This window comes from Benincasa hispida, chromosome 7 (genome assembly GCF_009727055.1).
Source record: "Benincasa hispida cultivar B227 chromosome 7, ASM972705v1, whole genome shotgun sequence".
Classification (NCBI taxonomy): Eukaryota; Viridiplantae; Streptophyta; class Magnoliopsida; order Cucurbitales; family Cucurbitaceae; genus Benincasa; species Benincasa hispida.
The window spans coordinates 31,991,992-32,017,585 of record NC_052355.1 but is presented as its reverse complement, the minus strand read 5'-3'; the positions used below and the strand labels follow the sequence as shown (position 1 = coordinate 32,017,585).

Sequence of the window (25,594 nt, the reverse complement as noted above, 5' to 3'; positions counted from 1 at the left end):
TAATAATTAAAAGGGGCCTTTTTAAATATAAAAATGTTTAAAAATATTTATACTTTATAGCAAAAAATTCTAAAGTACAAACCACTTTTGGAACTTTTTTGCTATAAAATGTAAATATTTTTTAAATTTTTCTATGTATAAGAATTTTCCTAATTAAATTGCTTATATCTAAATAATCTAAATTTTTAGATATGTAAAATCGTAGATGTTAAGATTGTTATATGAATAATTTCATTAAAAAATATGAGAAAATACACATAACCTTGTAAACATGAGAGTCAAAAGCCCAACGACTTCACGTTGTCTTTTTTAAGATAATTTTATTCACTCTGGTATCTGAGTTTCTTGAGTAATTGTCTCCCAATATAGAATAGATTATCTTTCTTGTGGAAGCAACATCTCGTCCACGAGATCCAACAAATCATACTTGGTGAAAATAAACCGAACTTTTACAAATTATTAATATTAATTAAAGGGGAGAAAAGTTTTATGAAAGAAAAATGCTTATGAAAATTTTGGTACTGCAATTTGAAGAAGAGACATATATATAGACTATTTGTGACAATTTGAATAGTGGTCTCTTTTTCAAATTGGTTATTTTTAAAAAGTCATATTCATTCATGAAATAATACAACTTCATCCGAATGGTTACATACCATTTATTCTCAAATATATATATATATAGATATAGATATAGATATAGATATAGATGTCTGACACTTTTGGATAATCATCTATATTTTGCTCGAAAATATCTATCATTTTTTGTAAAAATTATTTCCAATAATTACATATCTTCAAATAATTTATACATAAACTCATTTGAATTTATATAACATTCTTCGATCATTAATCATTTATAATAATTTTACATGTTATTTGGTAAAAAGAAAAAGTTAATTTATATTGTTTTGAAATTTTTATAAAAGCTACGATATTAAATATCGATATAGATTTAAATGAATTTATTTTAAAAGAAGACAATTATATAGTTTGTGAATGTTTTTGGGTGAATTATATTTATGTATTATTAAAATAAAGGAATTTTGAAATAAATATATTGATTTGAGATAGATGTTTGTAATATATATATATATATTAAAGTCAACTTAAATTGTTTGTGTATGAATAGGCGATCCACCAAATGTATGAGCAACAAAATATTATGGATAAAATAAGGTTTCAGTGCAAGTATATATTACCGATGGAGTAATAAATTTGGAGTATTCCAAGTGTCAAAACCCACAGAACTAGATTGATTTTTAATTTAGCTATGATTATGAATCAATGAAACCGAGGTAATCAAGGAAGAGTTTGTGTTGCGGTAGTGAGGGAAAGCTTAAAAACAGCAAAAAAAAAAAATGATAATAGAACAAAAGCAAGCAATGTTTCAACATTTCAGATGTTGTGCCTTAAGTGATGTGGCCGTATCATACCATGACAGTAAATTACACATAGACACAAATCCACACTTATTCGATCTCATGTCAAGTTCCTTTAGGAGGTCTAAGTAGAAAATGCATAAAATTTTCACAGTTAGTTGGATTTTAGATTAATTCAAGTTTCTTTTTCCTATGATGCATGTTATTTCTAAGGTGACGCGACAATACTAATTTTAGACTTTAAGTCCCATATCCCTTTGTGGCATTCGCTTACACCCGAAGGATTAGAGCTCCGCTAGATCGTTAAATTAAGTGGCCAGTTTAACTTACCGATTTTATCTTTAAACTCAACATCTGATACAGAGTGCAACCTAACTTAACCATAACAATCCTAGGGTATCCATCGTAGAGAATTTAACACCCATGAATTTCTCATAAAAAAATATCACTTCAACTCCGCAAATTTTGACGAAAAATCTACTTGGATGGAGAATGAAATAGGTGGTGATTCAAACAATCACTTTTAGATTGAATATTTTGAATGTTCATCAATCCACATATCAATTAAAAAAGTGTGTTATATAATAGATCCTTAAATCCTTCCAATTTTAAATATAGATAATATGTTTCTTTCATTTTTCACCACATTTAATATATTTCTAAATTTTTAAAATGTATCCTTAATTTCTTTTTAACTAAATAAATTAAGGAGATTAAAAAATGTTGAATGATTAAATGCGAAGTTTAATTTCACACATACCAAATAAGTATAAGAGTTAAGAATTTAATAGGTATAAAATTATTCTTATAGTTATCAAGTTTAAATCTTATTTCCTTCCCTGAACTTTGGAAATGGTTTTACTTTACTCCATAAACTTTTAAAAATGTCGATTATAGTCTCTAAACTTTTAAAAATTGCTTACTTTGGTCTATGCTATTAAATTTTGTTAACTCTTAAAATAAAATAACGAGATGACTTGTATGTTTAGACGATTAGGCTGTCAAATAAGTTAGTCATGTTAAAAAATGTAGGTTTCAATTTTGAATTAAGTAGTAAAGCGATTTTCTATACAATTCAAAAGTTATTTTGTGTTCAAGATTTTGGTCGTTGGATACTTTGTCGCATTGGTTATTAGTATTTTACTTCACTTTCATTTTGTTCAACACATGTTATACACAATTTTATAAGAAAGTTAACAAAATCTTAATAGCCAAGACCAAAAAATAAATACGATTTAAACGTTTAGGAATTAAAATTATTGTTTTTTAAATTGAAAGAACAACATAGAATAAGATTATGATACTAAAATAATATTTAAACCTAATTATTATTATGGTTATTATTTAGAAAAGAGAGGAAATCTTTTTTTTTTTAAATTAAAAAAAGAAAAGTGGGCCCAAGAAAGAGTGGAAGCAGAAGTTTACGTGTAATGGGAAACTTTACTGTGAGGCGGTACAATCGCTACAGCCTAAATGGCAAACTCATCGCATTGAATCCTCTTCGCCCACGCTTTCAATCTTGGCCGTCCATTTTTTTTCCCACCTCATTTTTATTTTACTTAAATGATTTTAGTTGAAATTTTAAATTTCACATGGTCTTTCATAAATCACACATTATGCCCTATTTTTAAAGGTATCATAAATTTTCTTCAACTCTTTTATAATGACATCTCCCATTAATAAGATTAATTACAAGTGCTCATTTATTATATAGGTTACCGTTTTCTTTAAAAAAAATAACAATAATAAGATTATAGGCTACTTTATAAGTTTGGAAGCTTTTAGATTTGTGTAAATTTAATAGTCTAATAAGATTTTTAACTTTAAAATTTATTTTTAATAAATCTCTAAACATTAGAAATGCACAAGTCTCTAAGTTTTGTTTTGTTTTTTTTTTTATTATTATTAAAAAAAGTCATATCTAATACTCTCTTTAGATATTGTAAATCTTTAAAATATAAAATTGATTTTTTTTTAATCAAACCTAAAATTTTTTTAATGTTGTGTCGAGTAGATATATTAATATAAAGTAAAAATCAGTGACGACCTCCCAAAACTAAAGATGTATGGATTTACTGGACAATAAATTTTGAAGTTTGGGATTCTATTAAACACAAATTCAAAATTTTGGAGACATACATGACACTTTTAATGTCTAAAGACAAAACTGCGACACAAACCTAAAAGTTCAAGTTGTATTGTAACTTAACATTTAATATGCTATATGTTAGAACTATTAGAGTTTAATATACATTTACAATAACGTAATTAAAAACACTTTAAGATAAAACTATTAATTTGTCACAAGTGACTTAAAATATGAGGACTAGAACTATTACTTAGTTGATTTGATGAGGTATGTTTTGTAATATAATTTGATATGACAATTGTTTCACATCGTTGAATATACTTATGTTGAACAATTATTCGAAATCAAGCATCATAACTAAATGAATTTTGCTCGTGACATATTCAATCATTAAATAATCATTCAATAAATGTACAATCATCACTATTGACATAACGCAACACAAATGAATAATTGTAGATGGATAAAATAAGGATGGACACGTAAATATACTTTTTAGGAAAAATATGTCGATCATACTTTCTATTAGTGCTACAAAAGCAGTATATTTTATTTGTTGACATTATTTTTTTTATATATATAAATAGGTTTTAAATTTTGATAACCTATAATACTTTTAAAGTGATGGTAATCAACAAATAACTAATGGATATATTATATTTAACAATTTCGTCGTATCTACAAATGTCTCTTCTACTAAACTCAATCAAAACTTTCCCCATTAGTCACCGTCTTAATCGTGTCATGTGATATTAAAAACTTTTCTAAAACTAGAAGAGTATAGGTACTACTCTAATTTATTGCAATCAATTAACATTATTTAAGAATGATACGAAGTCTGACAACATCAATAAATTATTAATCAATGAAATTTATTCATAACACAAGTAGAGATAATAGGTATCATTATCAGATAAACTTGAGAGCTTTTTTACCAAATAGGATTCTCCTCATCTCTCGACTCTCGATGGAGGATTAGAATGAAACGGTTCATTAGATAACGAGTAAGAGTTCTGTCAAATTATCATCCAAGCTCCATTTGATAACTATTTTAGTTTTTGAAAATTAAGTTTATTTCTTCTCACTATTTATAATGGGTTACATTTTTCTTTAAGTAAAATATATGAATTCATAGTCAAATTTCAAAAAAACAAAAGTTATATTTTGATAAACTTTTTTTTAGTTTTCAAAACTTAGTTTGATTTTTAAAATATTGGTAAATAAATAAATAAATAACAAAGCAGCAAATTGTAGAAATGAAAAAATGTTTATACAACTAATCTTTGAAAAATTAAAAACAAAAAACTAAGACTTTATTTGGTAATTTTTTTTTTCTTTTGAAAATTAAGCCTATGACATTACTTTCATCCCAAAATTTTGTTGTTTATTATCTACTTTTTACTTATAGTTTAAAAAATCAAACTAAAATTTGAGAATTAAAAAAAAATTCAAAACGTTATTTTTTGTTTTTTGAATTTGATTAAAAATTAAACTAATATATTTAAAAAAAATGTAAATTATTATAAAAATATGGATGAAATAAGTTTAATTTATAAATAATAATAATATAATAATAAATTAAAAAAAATCAAGATTAGTAAACGAAATCAGTAAATTAAATTTCTGTTTGTCCGCATTTATTTATTTGTTTTGTGTTAAAATTAAATAATTTCCTCGTGAATGATTTTAGAATGGTTTCCTTAGTTATAGTTCCACGTTAGTACAAAGCAGATCTGATTTGATTTGATTGTTGAACTGTACAATCAATGAACGATTAATGGAACGCAACTGTATGAACTTATGGTGTGAGTGCACGCACTGAATCTGGCCCTCCTCTTTCATGTCTTCTTTCTCCCCGCCAATTATATCCCGGGCCCCACGCGCTTCACTTGGCGTGCTCCAATACGCCAAAAAGAAAAAGAGAGAGAACAATACCAAGAAAATGGAATACATATTATATATAATAATAATAAGAAGGGTGAGCCTTCTTCCGTCCAAAATCCATATCCATATGAAAAAGAGAGAGGAAAAATGACACAATTGCCTAAATTAAAGGTTACAAATGAAAAGGGAATGGATTTTTAAACATCAAGAAATTTTGGTTTTCTACTCATCACCCTTACGTGAAATTACCACTTTAATTCTAAAAGTATTATTCTTTTGTTCTCTTTGTTTTGCCCATTTTTTTTCGTTTTCTTCTTCTTCATTTTCCTTTCCTTTTCATTTTTTTAGTTTTTTTTTTTTTTTTTTACTTTTGTCCCATTTTTTACATTTCATCTTCTTTTTTCCCATTTTTTCTTCTACTTCTTCTGTTTTTTTAGAACACAAAACATAGAGTATAGAGTATTAAAACATCAAACATCGAGTTTTCTTCCTTTTTTTGTATTTTTTTACATTGAACATCAAACATAGAATGTATAGCATTAGAGTATAGAGCATACAAACATAAAACGTATAGTATCGAGGATCGAGTAGCATATAACTAGTATATAGCATAGAGTATATAACATAGAGCATAGAGCGTAGAGTATCAAGCATCAATATTGCATATTGAGGATCGAGTATCAAGTATAAAAAAAATCTATGAATCACAACGCACTTATGGTTTTTCAAAGTCGAATGGATACATTCACAAGGTATAGACCCAAACAGAAGGTGACTTTTCATTCAATTAAAAAAAATATCCATTTTTCATTTGGCCTTAAAAAAGAACATCCATACGAAATCTCCAATAAAGAACTATCCAAATAAATAAAAAGAAAAAAAAATATATATGAAAATTTTAACTTTTTAATCCTCGAGTTTACACTCCTCTCTCCTCCATTCACACTCCGTCTCCTTCTTCTCCATTTCTCGCTATTGTTACCTAGTGTTAGGTCGGAGTTACTTTTTTCGAGTTATCTTTACTCATATCTACTATGATAAAACCTTCACTCTCACTAGTTAGTACAATTGAAACCAAAAAAATCGTGAATGGTCAATTTTTTTTTCTTTTTATTAATTATTTATTATAAATTGATATTACAATACAAGAGAAGAAGAAACATAGACAACAAACTAAACCTAAATTAATTTTGGTTTTTTTCTTTGGATGTAGTAAACTTTTTTTTTACCAAATATAATAGCCATGTTTTTTGTAATTTTTATTATTTTTAAAGGGACGGAGGGTGGATGGAGAGCTGAGACATTTTAATTTTATTTTATTTTTAATTCTACTAATATTCTTTCATTACAAAAAGAAAAAAAAGTTATCCCAATATTTTTTTAAGTATCTTTTTAGTCCTTAAATTTTAGATGTAATTTCTAATGTTCACATTTGTTTCTTAAATTTTGAGTTTTTGTTTCAATTTAATCTCTAAGTTCTAAAATGTTATAATTTTACATCTGAAATTTAAATTTTGTTTCAATTTAGTTCCCATATTTCAAGATTTTACATTTTTCAACCTTAATTTTTCATTAAATACTCATTTTCAATCATTAATGCCAATTTCTTTAATTAACTAGAAATAGCTACAAAGTGAAATTTTGAATTTAATTTTAAAAGTGATAAAAAATAGTAAAATTTAATTAATTATATATATTTTTTAATGATTTTTAATTTATTAACATAAATTAATAATAAAGATAGAGAAAGAGTATATAGTAAATGATGGAATTTAAAAGTATAGATCTTAAAATATAGAGACTAAATTAAAATAAAACTTAAATATTAAGATAAAATTGAATTTTTTGAAATTTAGAGATTAAATTAAAATTAAATTCAAAATTTAACAACTAAACGAATATTTTGAAATGTAAAAGTTAAATAGAAACTATATCAAAATTAGGGAGGAAAAAAAGTCTTTTTTTTTTCTTTTAAAACGTGAAAATAGAAAGCCGGTGCAGGCAGGACCTGGGCGGCGGGGACTGGGGCGACGGCACGTGGAACTCACGCTCCAGTGTCAAAGTCAGTAAGTAGTACGTGTACATTTACTGAATTCATTTTGTTTTTTTTTGACTTTACATATTCGTGGTGGGGCCCCACGTTCTATCAACGGTGGTGATTCTATTTGGATTTTGTACATCTGACGGCTACCATGAGGTCCTACATGTCTGCAGCTTAGTGAAGCCGCAACATGTGTACTTATGTCAACTCAGACTATCAAAGCTTCGAGGCAACTGCGATGCAAATTAAAATTACTAATCATATCTTTTTGGTTTATGAGTTGTCATTCTAATTTTTATTTGATTTTAAATTTGAGATTTGACATTTGTTTCATTTTACCCTGAGTTGTAAGATTTTATATTTTTCATTAAATACTCATTTTCAATCTTAATTTTTATTAATTAATTCTAAATAATTGTGAAATGAAATTTTAAATTTAATTTTAAAAGTGCTAAAATTTTGAAATTTAGTTATAATTATTTTAACGATTTTTAATTTATTAACATAAAACTCTAAAAATAAAAAGTAAATATTTAGCGAAAAATTGAGATTAAAAGTGTAAATGTTAAAACATATGGACTAAATTAAAGCAAAATTCAAATATCAATGGTAAAATCGTAACTTTTTGAGACCAAACTTAAAACTTACGGACTAAGTGTTTAACATTTTGAAACATATGAACTAAATATAAACTATATCCAAAACCTAGATACCAAAAAGATATTTTTCTCTAATATGTATATATATATATATATATGTGTGTGTGTGTGTGTGTGTTATTATGTTCATATAAGAAGTATCTATAAAAATCTTTAAAATAATACAATTGTTTTAAATGGTAAAATAATTGAAAATATTTTTAAATATAACAATATTTATTAATAATAGACTGTGATAAATTTCTGTCACTGAGTAATAGACTGCGATTGAGTGATGGAAGACTATTGCGGTCTATCAGTGATATAAAGTGACATTTTGCTACATTTGTAAATAGATTTACTTGTTTTTTCTTTATTTGAAAACAACATTAAAAAATACGCAATTATTAATCCAATATAAAGATATACATTAACATTAAAAAAAAATAATTATGAATTTTATAATTTTGTTTGTATAAAAATATCCATTGATATCTATTATATATCCATCAATATATTCATAAAATTAAAATACCGATATCAATATTTAATCTTGCATGTATTGACATTGTATATCAAATTGTACTTAAACTTTCAATTTTATTTAAATAGACTTTAAATCTAGATAAATGTTGTAATATTTACTTTAAACTCGAGTAAGTATGGCAATTTTTAACTTTCACTACCATTTCATATATAGAATAGTTGAAGAAAGTATTTACACATGCAACGACGGAGCCGGAAATTTGATATAAGAAGCACTATATGTATTAAGGTTGTCAATAGGGTCGAGATCAGCACAGGGGGTCCCCTGTCTCTGTCTCCGCGTGTATTTATCCAATTCCTGCCCCTACCTCGTCATTTGAAGGAGAGGACGGGGGCAGAGATTCCTCGTTAGAGGGAACATATCCCCTGGAGGCCCATTCCTCGATTCTCGGGTTAATTAATATACTATCTATTGTTAACTAAATCTAAATTTTAAGGCTTAATTAAAAACAAAATTAAAAGTTAATGGATAAGTTAAACATTTATAACTCATCAGACACAATATTAAAATTTAGAGATTTGTTAGACATAATTTTAAAATTTTAGAGACTAAATTTGTAATTTAACATTTATAAAAATATAAAATACATTGTTATAATATCTAAATTAAATGGTATTAATTACAAAATTATAAAAGTTCTAAATATATAAACAAATACGATTTAAAACAACTCATTTTTCTAAAATAGTTTATTAAAGATTGAAAATTATTTATATAATTGTATGTGAGAAAAATTTGAAATACAATTGGATTTTTTAAATTGATTTATCTTGTGCGCGCGCACCTATAATACTCGAAAATGTTAAAAATTATTTGTTATATTATATATATAACTAACTTTATTTAATAGGCCCTATTCTACAATAAAAAACAAAATCAACGTACTATCTATTATTAAAGTGAATTTTCAAGGCTAAGTAGATACAATTTACTTTTGGAACTTTTTCTTATAAATGATAAATATTTTTTAGATTTTTCTATTTATAAGAATTTTTCTTAAAAAAAAATATTGAAAAAAAAGGAAAAAAATATTTAAGCTAAAATAAAAGAACCACTCAACCAAAGCTTTATTCGATTAATTGACATGATAAAACCTTGACATATATATATATTTTGGGGGGACACGTGCCCCCTTGCTCTCACATGAGTCCGCCTCCGTACACATGCATTCAATTTATTTTAAAAATATGGATATGGTACGAAAGTTTTTATTTTCAGATGAAACCATAACATATCAACGTTTTATATTGTTTTTTTAATACTTTTGATAGAACTATCCAATAGAGGATCGATTTTGTGCATTAATCAAATATAATTTTGTAAGAGCTTGTTTGTTTATTAAAAGTATTTAAGTTTTTGTTTTATTTTAATATAAATTAGAAGGTAAATTGCCATCTTTCTATAAAAAAAATTGATTTTAATATTACTAATTAGCAACAATGCCCATTTAGATTAATCACTTAAACTAAAAGGATAGAAATTGAAACTTCTAAAAGCTTTTAGATAAGATTGGGAAAAAAAAAGTGAAAGGATATAAAGGAATAGATTGTTTTACTTAATCTATTATTAAAATAAAAATTAATTTGTAAAAATTAATAAATAAATAGTAAGCCAAAGATCATTAAATCAAACACCTTTATTAAAGCAAAGGACAAATGAGACAAATTCTTTTTGACTTAAGAATCATTAGAGTGCATAAGACATTATTATGCAAATCTTAAAGAAAGGAAAAAAGGTTAAAGGAAGTTGATTAAATTTGACTTGTTTGTTTCAAATTTTTTTAAAAAGTGGCTTTAATTAGTGTACATTCTTTGATAATTGATTCTCTAAACATCTCTTCTTTCTTCCTTTTTTGAATGGGATTTCACATTAACCCTTTTTTTTTCTTTTTTTTTTCCTCTCTCTCTCTTTCTATAAAATTAGGAATTTTTATTTAACAAGTAATTGACTTTAAAATAATTCTTAAATAAACCCTTGAAGATATTTTCGTTAATTTTCAAATACATTCATAATTATTATTTTTTTACTCCAAAATTTCTTTATTATTTGGTTAAGTTATAAATTTTCTTAATAAATGGAGAGATTTGTGTTTATTTCGTCATTAAACTCTTAATAGTATGATAAATTTTAAGTTTTTATAAATTAATTGATCTACTAGATATAAGGTTAAATTTTATGTCTAATAAACACAAAACTTTTAATTTGAATCGTGTTTAGTAGATATGGACTTATAAGATATACGATTCAAAATTAAGAGATTTATCGGACACAATATTGAAAACAAAAATGGAAAGACATTAAACATTGTTTTAATGGTTTAAGGCCTAAATAGGCACAAACTTGAACTAAAATTATAAGTCAACCATTCTTATTTGGACACCTAAAAGGCATACAAATAGGAGAAAGTGGGGAGACTTTAATAAAAAATTGTCGAGTTTTTGCTTTTCAAACCAAATATTGGGAAAAAATTGTAGAGTTATAGGGTATGTTGAGTTGAATTTTGCATGAAAACCATTTTTCGAATTTTTGGAATCCAAACAATACAAATTTTAAAACACAAATTTTTTACACTTTCATTATATCCAAGTTTTGAAATTTAAATATCAAAATGTATAATATATTAAATAAAGATATAAACATTTAAAAATACAAAATGTCGTGTTATAAACCCAATTCATTTTTTTAATATAATATGTAATATGTAATGTATTATAAATTTTACAATAATATAAGATAATAATTATATGGTTCTTTTTTTCACATGATTATATACATAAATAAATTTATAATGATTTATGGTCAACTTAAATATTAGTAGCTAACTACAACTAGTTTTATGATTTATAAATATATAGTATCAAACACATTTTAAACAACAATTAAAATTAGAATCCAATTTTTTAATCTGATATCAAATATATATTTGAAAACATGAAATATAATTATGTTTTCGTTGAATTTCTTATTTTCAATTTCTCTATCAAACAGGTCCTCAATCTCAAATGTTGTTGTTGATATTATTATTATTATTATTAAATCCTTGTATTTAAAGGAAATGTTATACATATGTGAAGATTTATAAAATTTTCGATTTTGAAATATAATTTTAATTAATATAATTATTAGTTTAAAGTTTGGAGTAATATACTTAAAATTATTATTATTATTATTATTATTATATATATATATATATATATAAAAAGTCCTCTATCCCCAAGGGCGAGATAACTCCAAAATTACTGGATGTAAATTATAAACTATAAGTTGCTTACATGAAGCAAAAATCGGCAGTAATCATTTTGCCATTTGATAGAAACAAAAGCCAACTAAAAAATGCAAATGATACCAAAAATGCAAATGATACCATACACAAATGAAAAGAAGGAAAAAAAAAAAAACTTACGTTAATTATTTGTTACATCAACATCATTTAAAAACAATATGTATGGTTCAAAAAGAAAAGATCGTAGTAACATCCATACATAATGTATACTCCCTATTTATGAAGTACGGATACAGATATAGATACGAGATATGGATACGATAGAATACGACGATACGTCATTTTTTTAAAAACTATAATACTGATACGTTGAAGATATATTTTCTTTTTCTTAAAAAAAATCTAGGATATAGATAAATTTAGCATAGAAAATAATGAAACTAGTACAAAATACAATACAAACACTGAAATACAATAGTCAATAAAATGCAATGGAAAAGTGACTTATATTGATTAAAGAAAAAAAAAAAAGGATCAAAGGGAGAAGTATGAAGATAAACGAAGAACTTATTCGATGAATTGTTAAAGATATCCAGGTGAATTATATTTTGGTAGACTTCGTGGGGACTCAAATGTGAAAGTGAAGATTAGATGATTCTAGTGTTTGGTTTTTTATTTTATTTTTTTCCTTTTAGTTTTGGACTCGAGTAATGAGCTTCTTAAATAGGATGTCTAGTTTTAGAATGGGAAAGATTAGATGACTTGCTTATTTTTGTTTCTTTAAAAAAGGTAAGTATAAAAATAGATACATCAAATCGCATGTCAGATACGTATCTGAGAAGTATATGAAAGTATCGATATCTCATACGTGTTTGATACGTATTTGTGCTTCATAGCTCCATATGTTCAAACGGTGAAATTTTGGTTTATAATTAATGTTACTAGATTTCTCATCATTATTAAATGATGTAAGTGTGATCGACAATAAATGGAAGTATGGTGCCTATACTACTTTAGTGTATTTTTTTAATACAATAGGGGTGAAGATTTGGACTACATTCCTTATAATCACTAGCATATGCCATATGAGAGTATAAAAATGTTAATGAAACTTTTAAAAGTTAAGAGTCATTTTTTTTACATAAATTACAAAATTTATGAGTATTTTCTATAATTTTTAGGGGCTGTTTAGGGCGTTAGATGATTTAGGATGTGGGGAGTTCTGATGTCTGGGAAGTTCCGATCGAGTATGATCGAGTATGTTCAAACATTGAGATGATACACGATACACGAAAGGAAAATGACGGTGAGATACAAAACATGTTCCGAAAATGGACTCACAAACAATTAAAATCGGTGAGATAGGATAATGATATATGGTGTAGAGATATACCATCTCATATTGAGCCTCCAAAGAACCCCTTAGCGTGAGACATGTAAATTGGTTGGGTGTGGAGAATTTAATATGACAATCTAAATTTGGTTTCACTAATATCAAATGATTCAGATTCTAAAAGCAACTAAAATCATTATTTTGCTTACATCACAAAAGCCTATGTTAGCATTAAATTGCTCATTTGCGAAAAGTCGTCTCGCTCGTCATGAATTGACAAGATCCCGAATGCAATTTCACATTCAAGTAAATCCGTAAGATTGCAAAATTTTAGTAATGAACAAGCATTTGTGTTATATATAATTATGATATGCCTTGAAATTACATTTGAAGTCTCGTTAATTCGCGTTGAGTGTATACTCACGATCACGAATGGATTCTAAAATGAATTTAACATTTATAAGCAAAAGGTTGATTATTAGATAATAGCTAACTAAATTTGAGTCATCCGCGAAAAAATGAAAAGAAAATAATAAGTGTGTCCAAAATATGAAAGGGCTAGAATTAAATAAATAGGTTAATTATGAGATGTATTGCACTTTACCGATACCAAATAAATACAATAAAAGGGGGGAAATTTTATTGGGAGACCTAAAAGGCCAAACCGATTTTTATTGGGAAACTAACCGAATTTAAAACATTGGTTTAAAGCAAACCAGCCACGGCACGCTTCTCATTAAGATTTATGATATGGTGGTCCAAAATATAATTATTTTTTCCTTCCAAAATTTAAGATAATTAATTAATTTTTATTTCTTAAATTATAAGTTTGATTTTTTATTTCCCCAAAGTTTTTTTTTTCTCTCTCTCTTGTGGTTTGAAAAGTTTCAAACAAATCCCTAGATTTTCAAAGATTTATCTATTTAATTCATGAATTAAAAAAAAATGTTTAACAAATGTCTGAACTCTTAATTTTATATTTAATAAGTCTACATTAAAACTTAGATCTATTAAAAACTAGATTGTTACATCAAATTATATGGCATGTTGATTACAAGAAAGTTTAAGCGTTTCATGGTGAAATAGTTAAAACTAATTAGAATTAATGATATTGACTTACTAAATACAAATATTGAGTTTAACTATATGCAGTTTTTAAAAGTTTAAGAATATATATATATATATATATATTTTAAACCAATCTAAAGTATGAGACAGTTGCTATTGTACCCTCAAATTTTTAATTGCAAAAATTGGGTCATAAATTTCTACAAGTGTTAAGATTAGATTCTCAAACTTACAATAATTATAGAAATTAGACCCACAAATGATAAAAAAATGAACTTTAAAACTTATATCAATGTTACAATTTACAATGTAAGTTTGAAGGTCTAATTTGATCAAATTTTAACATTTATATAATTTTGAGAGTTCAATTTTTAAAATTGAAAGTTTAAAAGTATAACTGCAACTACCACCATATTTCAAAGATGGTTTTTGCAATTTACCTATTTTTTAAAAAAATATAAAATCACTTATCAAATATAGAACCAAAAAGTTTAAGTCTTGTTTGATAATCATCTTGCTTTTAGTTTGTAAATTAAATTTATAAAACATACTTTTACTTATGAAATTATTTATTTTGTTATCACTTGTTACAATCATTTTTAAAATCCAAACCAAAATTTGAAAACTAAGATCCTGTTTTATAACCATTTGGTTTTTTATTTTTTGTTTTTTAAAATTAAGTCTATAAACACTATTTTTACCTCTAAATTTCTTTTTTTGATATCTACTTTTTACCAATTGTTTAAAAACCAACCTAAATTTTAATATTTTTTTTTTAAAAAAGTAGTTTTTAAAATTTTATTTTTGAAAATTGGAATTTAGTTTAGAATTAAACCATTGTATTTAAGAATGTTGCATATCATTATAAAAAATGAGGAGGAAATATGCTTAATTCTAAAAACGAGATGATTATTAAACGGGAGTTAAAGAAATAGTTTTTAAAAAATCATTTTAAAAAGAAATTATGAAATGGAAGTTAAAATACGAAATGTACGAGTTAAGAATTGTAATTTTTAAAAAGTTAAAAGAAAAAAGGGTAAAGAATGTGAGATTATTCGAAAGCCTGGTGCATGAAGCATTAATTAATTAGGAAAAAAAATGTAAAGGGAAGGCTGATCCCGTTGCAGGCACGTGAGGAACGGCGTCGTTTTGCATGTGTTTCTGATTGTTTAATGTTAACACAACTCCCTTGTCTTTTTGCTGTGTAAATCAACTTTTTTCTGATGCCCACGACCACTATGATTTAATTTATTATTATTGTTTTTTTATATATAATTATTTTTTAATTTTTAATTTGAATACCAAATTATCTATTTTTGGAATGATAATGGGTAAAACTTTAATATGAAATAATAGTCTACATAGCTTAAATTTTGTAAAAGTTTAATCGGTTACAAATTTTTATTATGTAACTATTAGTTTATAGTTTTTTTTCTTTTTTATTTTTTTAAAAAAGATTTGTTTATTAAAGTATGACTTGCATAAAGGAAAAAAGCTAAGCCTTAACAAGATCTCGTATGATAGGACTACACTTTGATAAATTTAAGGATGCATTTAGAACAAGGAGTGAAGTTGTTTAGTTGTAAGACCGACAATGCAATAAATTAATAAGACGTAGAATTGATATATTTCTAAATATGTTTCATTTGTATGATTTTCCAAAATTTTAAACTATGGATAAATCTAAATAATTTTCCAAAAACTAGAATTGATACGAATATTTTTCTCTGATTTTTTAAAAAATAATTTTCATAAATTTTCGTCACATCGACATTTTATCAATATTTTCATCAAACATCTCTGTAAAATTGAGAATCGTAGCTCGTAAAACTCACATTGTAAGAAGTTAATAATGCGTGAAATTGATGAGAATAAATCGTGGGAGTCACCGTAGGCTTATGAACTCCTTGGATCAAACAAGAATTGCCTCACCCAACTCATCTCCTAAACTTTCATACTAAAGTTTAAGAATTAAATTATTATTGATTTAAAAGTATAAAGACTAAACCATGTTGAAGACTAAATATATATTATGAAATGGGCAAATTGCAAAAACCATTTTTAAACATTCAATTGTAAAAGTTAATCCCCTAAACTTCTATAAGTGTTAAACCGGACTTTCAAGCTTACAACAATTGTATAAATTAAACCCACAAGTGATAAAAATTAAATTCTTAAATTTATACAAATATTATAATTTATACAATTATATAAGTTTGAAGGTCCAATTCGAGTCAATTTTAACATTTATATAATTTTGAGGATTCAATTTTTAAAATTAAAAGTTAAAAGGTATAATTGTAGCTACCATGTGGTTTTTGAAATTTATCCAAAGAAAGTTGCATGAGGTTAAGAGATGTGGAAAGTGGTGTAATCTTTGTTGAGTGAACAAACTTGAAAAGGAAGAGAGAGAAGTGGTGGATGGAACAGTGGTTTTGGCTGTGAAGATTCTGAGTGCTCTCTCTCTCTCACCTCCAATGAATCTCTTTATCTCTCTTCTTTTCAGTGACTAATTAACACCCACTAGAAATCTTACACGTGTCATTTCTGACCATTTTCTGGAAATGTAGAGAAGCTCTATACTATAAATAAGAAAAATCATATTTTCTATCAACATGTTGATACTTTTTTATTCATGTTTTTTTAACATCAATGTTGTTATCTAGATTCCATGATTTTCAAAGTAATATGAAAATTCCATGCAACGTTGGAAAGTACATATGAAAAATAAAACTAAAATATCATTTTCGCCATTATATTTTGTTTAGATCTTACAAATAGTTCATACATTTAGTTTTTTTTTCCTACAAAAAACAATGTAGTTTCCATTAAATTCACTTTATAGATATTAAAAATATATTTGCGTAGTATTCTTTATTGCATGAAAGTTATTATTGATATTTAACTAATTTGGATAAAAATTACCATTGAATAATTGAATTTAAGATTTATTGAAATTATAGGGTTTGAGATTAAGATTTAATAGAGTTATGGGACTAAAATTGTACAATTGTAAGTATAAAAACTAAAATAGAATGGAACTAAAGTACAGAATGACACTTTAACAATAAATAAAGTAAGTAAGTAACAAAAGACCTAACAACCCTTCAACATAGATCCTAGTGATTAAGGGTGAGCATGATAGTCGGTTGGCTGAAGAAAGAAAGGAGTCGATCGGTGTCGGTTTGAGAAAATTACAAATTGAAAAATTCCAAAAAAATAAAAAAATTAAAGAATAAAACCGACCAACCGAATTTTACTCCTTGATGGTCGAGGTCAGTTTGAATATTTACTAAACCGACTATAGGTGATTCGATGACCGTTTTGTCGAAAAATTGACTCTGACCAATCAATGTTCGCTCCTTCTAGTGATTAGGAGCCTCCTCCATGGAATCATTTAACTCCATCACTTCAACTATAAACAAACTATAACCATCAATATTCAACTAATCTAAATATATATATAATTCAATAGAGAAGTCACCAATTATCATTTTAAAAGTCGATGACTCAGTACACTCCTTGTGTTTCCAAAAATGAAAATACCAATATTTAGCAATGATACTGTTTAATCAATTGTTTTTAATATATTTTATAATACAATGATTCCAACAATGAGACCATATGATTAATGAGTTTAATAGCCAAAATTCTGATAGGCGGCATGTGAAGATAAAGTACCCGATGGCTGATAACAAAGGATGACAATGAACCTGTACTTCATGAGCATCTGTTGGGCTGCTACCAAGGCCCAAAAAATGATGCCAAAATTAGCCCATGAACTCTAGAGAAATTGTGCTGAGGGCCAAAACATAATATTCAATTGAAAATATAGTCATTTTTTTAATTGTATGATATATGGCAGAAAAAAAATGATGGGTGGGTACCATCTCCTACTTACTTTTCCAATTTTGTCCTCACGAATCTAACGTTTCCATCAAATACGACATATATTTTCCCACTATTTTAGCAAAATTCATGGCAGTTTTTAAACTTCTTTAGAGTAGATTTTGTTGGGATTTGGTTTTTAATTATTAGATATGATTTAAATTTAATTAAAATTATAGTGTTTTTTTTTTTCCTTAAAAAGATTCCCTCCGTTACTCGAGAGCTATGTTGTCCAAGTGTGCAATATGCCGTGCAATCAACAAAAGGTTTCTTCCCTTCCCTTCACAGTACGTAAATGCGTGTGTATGTTTTTTTCTAATATAAATCGGTGAGGATTTGGATGAAAGATGAATTAGGGATTAAATCGATGTGAGATGGATAGATAGCATAGGAGATTGTAGAAGAGACAGAGGTGGATATGGTGCTGGTGGTAAAACTTAATGTGTTGAGGTCATTGTTGCAATCAACAAAATTAATGGTGGAAAGTTTTTTAAGACATAGTTGTGTTTTGGCCTTTGGGTGACTATGAAGATTTTAGCTATTACAATATATATGTGAAAGTATGATAAAAATTATTTCTACTATGAGGTATTTACATCACTTAATTTACCAAATATTTAAATTATTTCTATATTAATCTTTTACTAATAGAAGGTATAGGTGAGGTTTAGTATGAGGCTTTTTTTAACAAAGGTATTTGATGGTTATTTTGAACATAAAGTATTTGTTTTATTTAGCGAGATATTGTCATTACTATTTGGTTAAATAGTAAGAACGGGTGGTTGGTTGGTTTACATGGTTTAGGCTAACTAAGATTTCAGTTGCTTTTAGTATGTGTAACAACATATGATAAAATTGGGATGTGTGGGACTTGGTATGAGGTAGACTTAATCAAATACCTATTTTGAATACAAGATATTTGCTTATTTCGTGACAAATTTTGATTTACTAATTATAATTAAATATTCTAGAAACCAATACAATTTTCTAGTTTTCAATCGTTAATTTTCACTTACGTTTGTCAGATGTTGTAGATCTAAATTATTTTTGTTTGCGTGATATTATTTTAGATGATGTTTATTAAAACTAAAATAGATTGGATTTGTTACTTGAGTTAAATAGTTTTATTTATTTATTTACTTATATTCAAAATTTAAATTTGTGAAATCATATCATGTTTTTAGGTTGTTAGAGTTTTTGTTTGAAATACACCATAATTATAAGGATTCAATAGTAGGGATAGTTTTGTCTATTATTAAATTTTAAATAGTATTAGAATTAGTCGTCCAATCATTTTCACAAAGAAAAATATGTTTGGCCATTTTTTTGTCCAAGAATTTCTACATAGAAGCCTTAAAAATAGACCCATATCACGTTAAACTCTTAAACCACAAAAAAATTGATGTCTCTATTTTTACTCATATCAGTGGATATTTACAATTTAACCCTCATCTACGTTATATATATTATTCTCTCTCCCCCACGCATATATTCTCTCCCCATGCTGCTTCAAGACCATTATGATAGGAACGACGATGGCGAACTCGGAGCAGATGAATGACAATAACGAATTCAAAGTAAATGAATGACGACATTAGACTTAGAGTAAATGAACAACAATAATGAACTTGGAGTAAATGAACGACGACGACAGACTCAGAGCAAACGAATGGCGAACCCGATTCAACGTTTAGTTTTATTTTTTTTTCTATTTTTTATATATACTGTGACATATATGTACTTTTTTTTTTAACTTCTATAGGAAATTTGATATATGTCAACATAAGTGTAACTCAATTGACATAGTACTTGTACTATCAATCTTGGGGATTCCTCGATTAGGCAGGGAGTAGGGGGAAAAAATTCATCGTGAGAATGTCGTCCCCACCCTGTTCCCCATCCCTTGAATAATTTATCTTGAAATTCAAATTGTCAGGTAAAACTAACCCGAATAACCAATTCAGTGATAAAGTTAATTATTAATTACATTTTGATCATATTATTGATTTAAATTAATTGACTTTTTTTTTTAAAAAAAAAAAAAAAGTAACGGGAAAAACTCCAAGTGGAAAATTTCACGAGGATGGGGAATGAAATGGAAAGTAGGGAGCGGAAAATGGCATCCGATCCTACCCCATGAACATCTCTAATTCACACCCCACACTTTAATTACAACACCTTTACAAAAATAAAATAAAATTAATTGATATATTATGTAGTATATATATTCGTTTATTTAATATAAACGAGAATATTTTATTTATTTATTTAGACTTCATGTATTATGATATAAATATTATTATTTTTATTTAAATTTCATATATTATGATATATATACATCGGTGTAAATAAAATTTATGAAGACTTATGTAACATGTTTAATATATTATAGGTAAGAATCTGAAAAAAGCCAATAAATTAATACGTGAAAACCAATATAAATAGAAAATAAAATTTTATTAAATACATTTTTTTCCAAATTGAAAAATGGAAAAAAATTACAATAAATGTCTAAATAAGAAAATTAAATTAAATACATTTTCTCTCTATAATAAATATATTTTCTCACCCATCATTAAAGTAGCTTAGAAAAATATATAAAAGCCGGATATAAATAAATGGAAAATATATAATTATCCAAATTAATGCTAAAAGTCTTTTGAAAAAAATTCAAATTTTATCTATGTAGAAACTCCTTTATCCAACTGCACGCTCTTTCTAGATATTTGGCACAATAAATCCTCACTCTCTCCCCAGCCCATTAAATTGGAGGATAGTAAAATATGATCATTCAAGGCTGAAAGAACGTGACTAAAATTTTATAGATATGAGATTGGTTGGATTAAAAAAAGAAAGAAAAAAAGAGAGAGAGAAAAAAACCAGGCTTGTTCAGAAAATGCCTACCAAAGTCGAATTTTATGTCTAATGGTGCCCTAAACTTAATTTGGGTAGGCGAAGGACCCATATACGAACCATAGTCCAAAATTGAAAGTTAATGAAGCTATTATACTTTTTAAAATTAAACTTGTACTTGCTCTAAAAGAATATTATAGTTCAAGTTATTCAACCATCCATCCAAATGGCAACCATAATTTTCTCTATGTTCCATTTTTACAGAATACCTAATGTATAAGTCTTTTTTCTTTATCTGCAACAACCTAAAATATAATCACAGAGATGAATACCAAATTTTGAAACAACCCCTATTGAAATAAAACATGAGGAGCTTAATTCGAAAATTAACCTTCTAACACTTGCAAGAGTTAAAAGTGTTCTTTTCTTTTGTTATCTTCATAAAGTATAAACATAGTTCTCACCTTTGCAATATAATGGCCAGAAAACTGTTGACGTATTTGATTGTCTGGAAAAACATCATTGTAGAAAATAACTCAGAATGACGTTAGCTAATTTGCAGGAATCTCTCTCTTTTTCTGTTTCTAATATGCAAAGTTTGGTAGAAAATTTCTAGCATAAGCTACTTTCTGGGTTTAGATAAATTCTCAAAAGGAAACAAGAAAAGAAGTAGAACCCAAAATGCGGTGTCTTATCCGAGGAAGTTCATAATCACCAAATGGAGAACCAGGTTGCACAGGACGAAATCTGCAAATGCTCGTTCGGGGGCCAAATCCTGAAAATTTAAGGAGGATCCGTTAACAACTCGAAAACGAATTGCTGTAACCAGTTTTGGATTTTATGATAGGAAGTTGTTAAGCCTATTATTTATTGTCCCATAATTAAGGGAGGTCGAAGGAGGGAGTGTGAAAAGAGTAATGCTTGATCAGACAGTTTGATTTCCACCATGAAAATTGGCATGAAAGAAAAAATTAATGCCTTTTCATTTTAAATCATGCGAAGAATGATAAACATTTGGGTTTAGGTTAATTTGCAATTCTGTTTTGATTACAAATCCAATATTTTAAACCCCTTCCAATTGGCAATCCCGGTTCAAACATACTCAACTCCATGAAGAAATTACCTTGAATTCCTTGTTTTCTTTATTAACTTGAATCCGGAGACAAACTGCAATTAAGAATTCGATTAGAATAAGAACTGTTCTTCTGTTTCACATTAATTTGTGCTTTGATAATTAAGATATATATTCTGCTTACCAGCAAGGACAGCTGTTCCAATACAAGAAAGAACTCCTGAGAGGAAGGAGTTGAAAGGGAACGATCCAACAATTGCCATGTATGCTACCTGTTTCCAAGAACTTATCAGTTAAAAGCAATTCAAAACAAGTTTAAGAACTTGGAAGACAGCTTTTAAAAGTGTGCCTAGCCGTAGGGCAAGATGAAGGCACCGCACCTCCTCAGTGCAAGAGGTAAATGCTGTTGGACACCTCTAACCTTTTAAGATTTTTATTTTATTTATTTATTAAGAAATAACTATGTTGCATAAATAAATTTAAGAAAGCCTATAGCTAAAGATTCACCTAAAAAAACCTAACATCTAATTTTTCATTATCTCATCATTCATAGTACTAAGTTTTTCCACATAAAAGAATGCCGTTACCATTTTCCTATTGAGCACCCTACCAAAGAAATTCATTGAATTTCACGCTCAAGTCTCACAAGACTACTTCCCTTTAGGTAAGTGTCACAGTTCAAGATCATAAACTCAACTAAGTTTCAAATGTTAATGCCAACAATATAGACACCAAGATTATAAAACGAAGGTCAAAGGCAAATAATTGAGTATCTTGAGTTCATCAGGCACAACCTAAATTAGTAAAACCTCCTACTCCCAGAGTAAAAAATTTACTGCAAAAGCTTACCTAATCTCCCTTCATAAACACCTTTTTTCGATAAAATTTATTAGCTGTAAATGAAACAAACTCAAGTATTCAATTAAAAGACAGAGTTCTAACATACCAGGGAAATCAGTAAACTTTCAGAACTGGGTGAATTAACTAATGTTTCATAACCAATATTCAATTACAACTTTATCAAAACAAAGGACCAATTGTTCAATTGAACAAAGGAAGCACATAATACGTGCAATTATGCAAAGGGTGTCAAGATAACAACGCAACATTGCCCCACAAATGGGCTCGACATGTAAGGCTGATGAATTCTTGAATCCTTGATAGGAAAGGAATTTTCAAGATGTTTAGGGTTAGGCATCAATTATTTTAATTACAACTCAGATGTTTGTAATCATAAGCTACCACTGATTGAGCTACTTGGGGAAATTTCTGTAAGCCGGTTAGGCTAGCAGGAGGATTCCCATTCTTTTGTGTTCTTCCATTTTCAATGAAGGTTGCACATAAAAAACAATGATATGCAGAAGGAGAAGACATTACAAAGAGATATACAGACCAACATGAAGTCTGATAAAAATAACAGGCGATATCCTACATTGAAACATCAAACGCGTATTCACATCCAATTACAACGCAGTTTTCTGCAACAACACAACTCAAAGGCAGTAATCAAGAGAGCGTGACACATGCAGAAAAGGAAAATTCGATCCAAATCCGTTCCAGAAAAGAACCAGCAACACAAAAGTATAGATCAAGGAAATGGTGTTAGCAGAAGAATCTAAAAGGCACAAACCTGAATCAGGGCGGTGAACACAGCATAAATCACATAGAGATCAATGATCTGCGAAGAAGACGATCTAGGTCAAAATTCCACCAGCGAATGTGAATTTAGAGCAGAAGTGAAAAGATATCGATACCTTGAGACTTAATGGAGTGGCCGCATAAGCTGAGCGGAGTGATTGGAAAAGAGCTTGAGCGTCCTTGCTTGTGGATCTCGCCATGGCTGAGTAGTACCGAGCTCTGGAATCTCAGGGAATGAAAACGAACGACTTAAGAGTTTTCGTCTAAAAATAAGATCCTAGGGAAATCCCACCAGTTTTTGTGAGTGAAAAGTCTTTTGTACCCTTTTATTTAAAGGGGCCCTAATTATCTGAAAGTCTCCTTACGCCTCCCTGCACAGTTCTTTTCCGGCGAGATACACGGCGGAGATGGCGGCGGCGGCGGCCTACCTGACAGGTGAACCGCGAGGACCTACTCCACGGCGAACGGTGGAGGACTTGGAAGTCGGAAGGTTGTGGACTTCCACTGAATAAATCAAAGAAAAACGAAGCCACCCAGTTTCTTCTTCACCATTTGTATTTGTAATTATCTCTTTTTGTTTCTTTTTCTTTTTAAAAAATAAAAATTATTTTTTTCCTTGAAAAGTACTATTAAAATTTAATAAAGTTTCTTACGCATTATATTGATAAATTGACTGTAGATTAAATTTATTTATAAATTAAAAGAGGGATAACTTTAGGTAATGGATACTTAATTTGATATAAAATTTGTAAGTTGGAGACCAAATTGTTAGAAATTAAAAAATATAAATATAAAATTGCTACAAATTTAAATTATAAAAATTAAATTGTTAAATTTTTTTAAATATATAGACTAGAATTTAATGACTAAATTGTTATTTATACGGGTTAATTATTTTTCTTTCATTTTCTAACCAATATGAACCCGCCATTTTAGATGGTAAATTATAATTCGTCTACTTTTTTTATTCTTTTCTTTTTATTTACCTTTTTACTTTTGTATTATATTTGATAAGTTTCTACATTTTTTATATAGATATCAAATAAAAACTAAATTCAAATTTCAATAACCATACATACAATTAGTATATGCTAAAATTGGTAGTATTCATTGATCATCTATTATTATTTAAGTTGATCATATTTTACTGGCTTTAATAAATTACTATATTTATAATCTTCCTAGGGGAAAAGTCACAAAGATGTCATTAAAATATAAAATTAAATTAAATCAATTTAAGTTGCCAAAACATACATTGTTCTACTCACATACGGATGTGTTAACAATTGTGGAGTTTGTAGTTCGAAGCTTACTATCTTTAGTATACTAAAAATGATCAAAATAAGGTTGGCATCACTATGCCAATATAGTTCAATTGGCATAGTGCTTGTACTATCGACCATACATATGTTACAAATTTAATCTTTTATTCAAATTCAATTCAACCTTATTAAACCGAATTAAAAGATATAAACATATTTATAATTGTATTAGAAATTTATTAAACAAAGGTCTAATATGAAATCAATTTTAAACTGTTTAAAAAAAAAAAAAAAAATTAACCCATATTAGCATGTAACTCATTATTATATATTTTAATTATAATTTCATTTAACTTAAAACTATTATAAAGATTAAATGTAACAATTAAAACCTATACATGCATCTAATGACATAATTTTAAAAATTATAACAATTATATTTTACTAAATTGGTGTCATGCATCATGCAATCCCTTTTTCATTACATTACATGCAATCCCTTTTTCATTACATTACATACATACCGATTATATACTAAGGCAATGAAAAAAAATACATTCATACATCTAAACTATATATTATAACAATTACTATATAATTGATGCATAAAAATGTTATTTATGCATGTAATCATATTTTCTAACATTTATACAATATGATGATAAGCATGCTTAAT

General features: G+C 27.1%; 1 protein-coding gene across 2 annotated transcripts; it reads right to left on the bottom strand.

Moving 5' to 3' along the window:
- Positions 1-21,320: 21,320 nt before the first annotated feature.
- Positions 21,321-24,177, bottom strand: LOC120080901 (dolichyl-diphosphooligosaccharide--protein glycosyltransferase subunit DAD1). Of its 2 annotated transcripts, XM_039035573.1 has the most exons (6): positions 23,979-24,177; positions 23,773-23,875; positions 23,649-23,696; positions 22,203-22,290; positions 22,070-22,113; positions 21,321-21,721 (listed from the first exon to the last, which is right to left on the bottom strand). In XM_039035573.1, exons 2-6 carry the CDS (start codon positions 23,854-23,856, stop codon positions 21,638-21,640), a joined length of 348 nt encoding a protein of 115 aa, XP_038891501.1. In that variant the 5' UTR covers positions 23,857-23,875; positions 23,979-24,177; the 3' UTR covers positions 21,321-21,637. The 2 variants fall into 2 exon arrangements, with proteins under 2 accessions (XP_038891501.1, XP_038891500.1); XM_039035572.1 differs by lacking the exon at positions 23,979-24,177 and having other exon boundaries at positions 23,773-23,968.
- Positions 24,178-25,594: the final 1,417 nt, after the last annotated feature.